The sequence below is a fragment of the Salvelinus alpinus genome, chromosome 34, assembly GCF_045679555.1.
Source record: "Salvelinus alpinus chromosome 34, SLU_Salpinus.1, whole genome shotgun sequence".
In the NCBI taxonomy this organism is placed as follows: Eukaryota; Metazoa; Chordata; class Actinopteri; order Salmoniformes; family Salmonidae; genus Salvelinus; species Salvelinus alpinus.
The window spans coordinates 16,748,540-16,756,923 of NC_092119.1; the positions used below are offsets into that span (position 1 = coordinate 16,748,540).

At 43.3% G+C, this 8,384-nt stretch overlaps 1 protein-coding gene across 1 annotated transcript; it reads right to left on the reverse strand.

Annotated features, from left to right (window-relative positions):
- Positions 1-324: 324 nt before the first annotated feature.
- Positions 325-8,139, reverse strand: LOC139563800 (thioredoxin-related transmembrane protein 1-like). Its single transcript, XM_071382716.1, has 8 exons — positions 7,672-8,139; positions 7,047-7,162; positions 6,579-6,624; positions 5,930-6,058; positions 4,707-4,752; positions 3,459-3,560; positions 3,023-3,089; positions 325-2,696 (listed from the first exon to the last, which is right to left on the reverse strand). The coding sequence occupies exons 1-8, from the start codon at positions 7,872-7,874 to the stop codon at positions 2,491-2,493; spliced, it is 915 nt and encodes a 304-aa protein (XP_071238817.1). The 5' UTR covers positions 7,875-8,139; the 3' UTR covers positions 325-2,490.
- Between the last annotated feature and the right edge of the window lie 245 nt (positions 8,140-8,384).

The window sequence follows — 8,384 nt, forward strand, 5'->3', positions numbered from 1 at the left end:
CTCTACCCCCCTCCCCCCACTCTCTCTACCCCCCTCCCCCCACTCTCTCTACCCCCCTCCCCCCACTCTCTCACACAGAGTAAAGCAGGAGCCAGAAGACTAAGGAGCAGAAGTAGGGTTAAAATAACATCACCTCTCACACATCCCAAATGGCTCCCTGTTCCCTATATAATGCACTACTTTTGACCAGACCTATATGGGTCTTGGTCAACAGTAGTTAACTATATAGGGGATAGAGTGCCATTTGTGACCAGGATATTGAAGAACCCCCATAATAATTGTAAAGACGGCATGCATTGTGTCTGACGACTGACAGCACATTAATAAACTATTTTCTGATTTATATGGAAGAACTTCTCACACAGAGATGAACACAACATAAGATACAAATCTCATGTTGTCATGCTGCCAGCTTTACAAAGGGGCCTTACAGCAGAGATCAACAAAACAAGGTTATTAAACATTTTAACACCACAATATCTTCGTATCATGCTGGGGTTGTGAACGCACCCCTGTGCAGCCCTGTTCTAGCAAAACAAGGGGCGTCTTCGCCACTCCAAAACAGTTAAATCCTTAATGATCCATACTGACCAATATCCACCTCCAGGGAGGTTTAGTAAGCACCACGATATTTGTATAAAGTGGAGTGAGACTTCATCAAAACCAGGCAGGTAGCAAATAGCAGTTCCCTTCCACCAGAGATGAAAGCAACAACTGTACAACATCTTGGTGTCGACCAAACAGAAACATATGAAGGACCCCGAAGAGATTTGATCTTAGTTGCCTGTAGAAAAGCATGCAAACTGCACTGCGTTCACTAAAGCATTATGAAGTTCAATGGTGGGCGGATACAAGGTCTGTCAAGGAAGACTTGGATGAAAACAAACAATAGGCTTTGAGGTAAAAAATAATAATAAAGTGGAAAAGGAGAAACAGAAATATACATCAGATGGAAGATATACACTGAGTGGACAAAACATTAAGAACACCTGCTCTTTCCATGACAGACTGACCATGTCACTTATTAAATCCACTTCATTCAGTGTAGATGAAGGGACGAAGACAGGTTAAAGAAGGATGTTTAAGCCTCGAGACAATTGAGACATGGATTGTGTATGTGTGCCATTCAGAGGGTGAATGGGCAAGACAAAAGATTTAAGTGTCTTCGAAAGGGGTATGGTAGTAGGTGCCAGGCCGCTGGCGCACCGGTTTGTGTCAAGAACTGCACCGCTGCTGGGTTTTTCACACTCAACAGTTTCCTGTGTATCAAGAATGGTCCACAACCCAAAGGACATCCAGCCAACTTGACACAACTGTAGGAAGCATTGGAGTCAACATGGGCCAGCATCCCTGTGGAACGCTTTCAACGCCTTGAAGAGTCCATGCCTCAACGAATTGAGGCTGTTCTGAGGTCAAAAGGGGGTGAAACTCTATATTAGGAAGGTGTTCCTAATGTTTTGGACACACAGTGTACAATGAAATAATGCTCAAAAGCTGTATATAATTTGTTAAAACAGGGATTAATGTAGAATACAATAAAAAAAACAAAAAATGCAAAACACACAAAGCGGTAAAATTATCCTGTTCCAGTGCACTCCATACCTTCAGGTAAACTCAACCCAAACACAATCCTTTGGTATTTGTTTCATTAGTCCATTGTTGACATAGTCACAAAATGTTTTGCTTGTCAGCACTCAAGTTTTCAAGATTTGCAACTTTCAAAATACAGAAATCATCCCCGCATGACGCAGTTTGTATCATATGATGCAAAGAAGTAGCCTCATATGAGGCTAAATGCATCACACGGGGATGATTTCTGTATTTTGAAAGTTACATATCTTTTGGGACTATGTCAACAATGGACTAATAAAACAAAAAACAAAATATTTTTGGGTGGAATTTTCCTTGAAACCTCAACCACCCAATCGATCAGTTTCAAAAGAAATAGGATGAACAGCTTTGTGTTCATTAGGGACAACAATTTTTTTTAGTTTACCAACGGAAAATGAAAAAGGAGCATTTCATATTGGACATGGATAAACCCTTCCTGTTCCCGTCTGTTTCCTTCATTTGATGCCTAAAGAACATGATAATGGTGTTGGGAGTCTGCAGTAGCACCTCCAATCCAGGGGAGGGTGCTGGTGGTGAGAGCAGAGCGGTCAGAATACGGGGCACTCCCGGTGAAGCTGAAGGGAGAAGAAGCAAGGCGTCGCTGAGGCCTTGCCAGCGCGTTGCTAGGGCTCTGTAAGCCGTCTGCTGTAAACTACTGCTGCTCAGGACCAGGTCCGGTATTCATAGAGCACCTCAGAGTAGGAGTACTGATCTAGGATCAGTTCCACCTGTCCATGTCATCTTAGTTATCATGATCAAAAAATCCTAGATCAGTACTCCTATTCTGAGGCACTTTATAAAAACAAGCTTAGGCCCCAAACCAGGCCCCCTCCCCTTCCTCGCTGTTTGAAGGGGCATCTTCAATTCCCCTCCAGGCCTCTAGGAGTCCTCATCCTGGTCCTCACGGTTGCCCACCACCCTCTTTCGCAGCACCTCCTCTGGACGCCCCTCGGGAGATGCTCTCCTCCTCCTCCAGACATCTTCCTGTTCTCCATCTTCATCGTCCTCATCATCCTCTTCTCCGTCCGCCTCCTGCTCCTCCTCCAGCTGCTGAATCAGCCTGGCTTGTTCCATCGTCTGTTTCTCTGGAATGGGACAATAAAGACTATATGAATAACAGGCCAATAAGAATAACAGGATAAAGACTATATGAATAACAGGACAATAAAGACTATATGAATAACAGTACAGGACAATAACAAAGTCATTATATTACATACTGCACCCTCCATGCCACTGCTCCTACACTAAAAACAGAACTGTCCACAACTTAAGAATACAAAAAAGTCTGTTCTCTGTAAAGACAAACGATAAAAGACTACCATAATCCTCTACTACTATATCCGCTCCAAGAGTTCAGCACATAACACAGAGTTACATTTGCATGGATTCTCTGTCATCTCGTACTCACTCTGGTAGTAGTTTGGGGAGTTAAATCGTCGTGATGGGAAGACAAAATCTGCAATGAACACCAGTATCTGGAAGAGAAGGCACAAGAGAAGTTGTCTCGATTGGTGAGGAGAGCAGAGTTGATGTTACTGGAAGATATTAACATCTCTCTTTGTTTGCCTCCAATAACTTCCACAGCCTGTCATTTTCCCAACAAATATAAAATGGGATGCATTTGCTCCATTGTTTACATGTGTCTTGGTGGTCCACTATCTGAGGGCACGCACATAATACTAAATAATAACAACACTTTATATGACCAGACGCCTTTCAGGACACCTTACATTAAAAAGTACATTAAAATCAAAAGTGTAAGATAAATCAAATCCTAGCTCAATTAAAATCAAACAAAGACACATCACATAGGGATTGAATATCAAGGAGTATGACTAACGTACCAGTCCCAGGACGAGGCCAGAGAAGAGAGTGGCCAGTCCAAAGATGACATATGAGCCCCACACTGGAATCCCCAAATGCTCTATCAGGTAGTTATGGCAATGCTGGAGGGGACAGAACAACGAGAAGTCAACTGTCAGTTACAACTTGGCAATGTCTTTGCAAACAGGCGAAGGATAAAATATGCTTCAAATGAAGACTGAGATGACTGCATTAAGAGATAAATAGTGTAACTACAATATAGGCTATATACACTGAGTGTACAAAACATTAAGAACCCCTTTTTCCTGTGACAGACTGACCAGGTGAAAGGTATGATCCCCTTATTGATGTCACCTGTTAAATCCACTTCAAATCAGTGTAGATGAAGGGGAGGAGACAGGTTAAAGATGGATTTTTAAGCCTCGAGACAATGGAGACATGGATTGTGTGTGTGTGCCATTCAGAGGGTGAATGGGCAAGACAAAATATGTAAGTGCCTTTGAACAGGGTATGGTAGTAGGTACCGTTGAACGGGGTGTGGCAGCAGGTGCCTTTGATCGGGGTGTGGTGGTAGGTGTCTTTGATCAGGGTGTGGTAGTAGGTACCGTTGAACGGGGTGTGGCAGCAGGTGCCTTTGATCAGGGTGTGGTAGTAGATGCCAGACGCACCGGTTTGTGTCAAGAACTGCAAAGCTGCTGTTTTTTTTCACACTCAACAGTTTCCTGTGTGTATCAAGAATGGTCCACCACCCAAAGGACATCCAGCCAACTTGACACAACCGTGGGAAGCATTGGAGTCAACATGGGCCAGCATCCCTGTGGAACGCTTTCGACACCTTGTAGAGTCCATGTCCCGACGAATTGAGGCTGTTCTGAGGGCAAAGGTTAAGGTGAGATTTGAATGGAGAAACCTGATCTGAGAGCAGCACTGCCTTTCTTTCCATTCTATCAGTATCAACACATGCCTCAACGACACACTTATGGAACGTTCTCTCTGCATGGTGTTCTGGGAAACATGTTACATCTTTGGCGTTGTAGGAAAGATGCATCGTTAAAAAACACTCTGTACGCCTAAATTCCATCGCTATCGGGAAACCGGGCCCTGGTCAAAGGTCAAAGGTGGTGCACTACATAGGGAGCCATTTGGGATGCAGCCATAGTGTTGGTGTGGTGTGGTGTTGGTGTTGGTGTGGGTGTGGTGTGGGTGTGGTGTTGTGTGGGTGTGTGGCGTCTGACAGCTCACAGAGTGAAGGCAAAAGCAGCACTCACCCTAATGAACATTGACAGCTTGAAGAGAGCGGACATTGTGTTCATCCTTCAGGGGGAGAAAAGGGAGAAATACCTTTTAGACATTTTAATTTAGATAATTTAAGAATTACCAGCTAACCTGATTAAAGTGTCAAACTATCATGGTCCAAACACACCAAGAAAGTTGTGAAGAGGGTACGACAACGCATTTTCCCCCCTCAGGAGACTGAAAAGATACGTCATCGGCCCCAGATCCTCAAAAAGTTCTACATCTGCACCATTGAGAGCATCCTGACCGGTTGCATCACCACCTGGTATGGCAACTGCTCGGCATCCGACTGTAAGGCGCTACAGAGGGTAGTGCGTACAGCCCAGTACATCACTGGGAACAAGCATCCTGCCATCCAGGACCTATATACTAGGCTGTGTCAGAGGAAGGCCCAAAAAATTGCAAAAGACTCAGGTCACCATCTCTGCTACCGCACGGAAAGTACCGGAGCGCCAAGTCTAGGTCTAAAAGACTCCTTAACAGCTTCTACCCCCAAACCATAAGACTGCTGAACAACTAATCAAGTCGCCAACCAGACTATTGCATTGACCCCCCCCTTTGTTTTTACTCTGCTGCTACTCTGTTTATTATCTATGCAGTCACTTTACCCCTACCTACATGTACAAATTACCTCTAACCTGTACCTCCGCACATTGATTCGGTACCGGTACCCCCTGTATATAGCTGCATTATAGTTTATTTATTGTGTTACTTTTTAAAACTTTATTTAGTAAATATTTTCTTAACTCCATTTTCTTAAAACTGCATTGTTGGTTATCTTCTATAGTTAACTATATAACATTTCTATATATATATATATATAGGTCTCAACTTACTGTTAAGAGTTAGAATAGTAGAATACACAAGGTGCAATTTCAAAATATGGTTGTGCGTCAGCAGTTTTGCCCTTAAAGCCCATGTCAGCAAAATGTCAGGAGGGAGGGAGGGGGGGGGGGGGGCTCTGACTGCATGTGTGGGTATGGATGTGGGAACGCAGACCCGCGAGCGGCCCCCCCCCCCTTATTTCTCAACAATCCTTTTAGATAGAAAAGTAAATAAACGTCCTTCCTTCAAAAAGGACCTTTTCATGCATTACATTTCAGTATTTTTCCCCCTCCAGTTTCACACATTAAGGCCCCGTAATGAGAGGAGACTCACATCAATCACTCAATCAATCAATCATGAATCCACTCACATGAAGGAAGATGGTCCAAACCAGGAAGACACAGGCTCAATGCCCTGCCACTTCTTCTCATCAATAAAGCTTAGCAAGTCATCTTTGGTGCGAGCCCCCTGGTACCTCCTGAACAAACCATCCTTACAGCTGACACACACACACACACACACACACACACACACACACACACACACACACACACACACACACACACACACACACACACACAGTGTCATCATAGAGATCTACCACAATTAAAGCCAATATTGTGGCATTAAGCACAATAAAGAAACAGTCAGATTATTTGCCCATTGTGCCACATAGTAAGTACCTTATAGTAAGGTCATATATTTACAGTTCTTCTACCATTGACAGACAACATTTTATAGCAACATATAAGGCTAGTGTGTAAACTGGGTCTAGAATCATAACAGTAGCTACAACAACAAAAAGAACATGTTAGAAAGACACTTCCTCTTCCCGACAAAGTCTGAAGCTAAAGTATATAACAGCATCTCACATTCCAGTGAGGGTTATTGGTTAAAATGTGGTTGTAAGATTTTCACATTTCCTGATTAGTCTAAATAGGATGATGGGTGGTGGTTGAGTTTTGTTGGCCTGCGTCTGTGAGAGGAACAGGATGTGAGACATTGCTTGAGGCACTTACTGGTAGACGGTCGGAAGTGAAGTGATGATGAATCGCCCGCTCAAACCTAAGGCGTGGGTGGTGGGGGCAGGAGGAGAGAGCAGAATATTAGTGAATATGACTAAATATCTCTCTGAATGAGTCCAACACCATCTTGTTCTTGACTGATATTACAAAGGGCCTACAAAAACATGAGATAGACCTAACAAATTATATCAATGGTAATAGTGGACTATAGCTGGATCAGATTAGATGCATTGTCTCAACTACAAAACATAGTGGACCTCTCCCCTCCTCATTCCTCTGAAAGCAGTAGGGTGCAGCTGGCCCAAGAGACAGTGATCTTTGGTCTGTTTAGCATTTTACCCACTAAAGGTTAAGATTTGGATTGGAGAAGCTAGGATGATCTGTACCATGGGAAACTTCGTGAAACGTGAAGGGAAATTATTGATAGGCAGTCAGGAAGCCAGGGAGATATACATAACGTACCAGGCTGTTCAGTAACGTCCACCTTCGCTATGTTGACGCCCATGTCCTCACCCCAGTCGGCAAACTCATTCCACACCGGCTGGAGCTGTTGGCACGCCGGACACCACGGAGCAAAACTGCCGGGGACGAGTGAGGTGGGGCCAAACATTGGCATGACAATAACATTAACATTAGATACCGTTTTTCAACAACAGACATATCTGACACGGCTATCCAAGATTCAACGGCAGCAGGTGTCAACATGTTATGAGTGACAGGTCAACATGTCTTAACTACACCATACAACTAACGTTAGCTACCTAACAAAAACACTCAGTAGTCCAGCAGCCTAGCTCTATCTTTCCAGCTCCACCATGCCACGGTCTGTCACATCATTTGAGATGAATCTGAAAGCATGGATTTTAGATTGTTAGCTGCAAGCCTATGAAACGATGTAACGTTAGTAAGCTATCTATCTAAGATAAACTATCTAGCTAGGTGTGCCCTCTCCGCGTGGCGTGGTAATCAACAAGTGCCGATTCAAGACTAGAAAACGACCTACTGCAAAGTAACGTTAGCTGTATGTATTGCCAGTTTAACTAAGCAGTTAGCTTATCATGCTTGCTACCTAGCTAGATGGACTTACAATTCAATCATCCATTCCCCTGCCAAGATGTCTTCCCAGTTTCCGTCAGTGATCTCTTTGAGGCTGCTCGGTTTGGCCAAGGCTGGATGCGACGTCAGGTAAATAAGCAAAATGAGTGAACATGTCAAGAGATTCGATTTTGATCGCCAAGGTAAAGAAGATAACATAGCGTCGCCAATTTTGTGATCCAGCAAAGGCGCCATGTTTAGGTCAACTTGTCTGCCGTTTCTACTTCCGTTTACCTAGTTACCTCTGAAACCGCCCTTCTCAGCAGTTTTCTAAACAACTGTAAAATATACTGCTCACATTGACAGGTCTCTAATGTCACAGAAAAACACACAATGTGTGGTATTTTATTTTCTAGTTTAGCAATTTAGTCGCTCTGGATAAGAGCGTCTGCTAAATGACTTAAATGTAAATGTGTGTTTATTGCATCTTCCCTTGCCGCTTTTGGCACGCAAATGAAATGTTCCATTCAAGACCGCAACGTTTTGCAACGTCTTGAAAGAATCAGTTTCTGCTTTATGTTTACCACCAGAAAGTGGTACTGTGGCCCATAAAGTGTTTGTGTGTGTGATGAGGTTTGAATAAAGAGGAAACAATGCATTAAAAATACCTAAATGTATCATTTTTTTGTTCATATCAATATCAATTCATATCAATAGGCTACATTAGGTTTTTCTTTCATTATTTTTTTATCTGATGTTAGTGCG

Coding starts and splice junctions, on each gene's coding strand:
- LOC139563800 (XM_071382716.1), bottom strand. CDS start 7,874: ATGGCGCCTTTGCTGGATCACAAAATTGGCGACGCTATGTTATCTTCT. Junction 6,625..7,046: donor GGACGTTACTGAACAGCCTG/GTACGTTATGTA, acceptor CCCACGCCTTAG/GTTTGAGCGGGCGATTCATC. Junction 4,753..5,929: donor TTTGGACCATCTTCCTTCAT/GTGAGTGGATTC, acceptor CTCCCCCTGAAG/GATGAACACAATGTCCGCTC.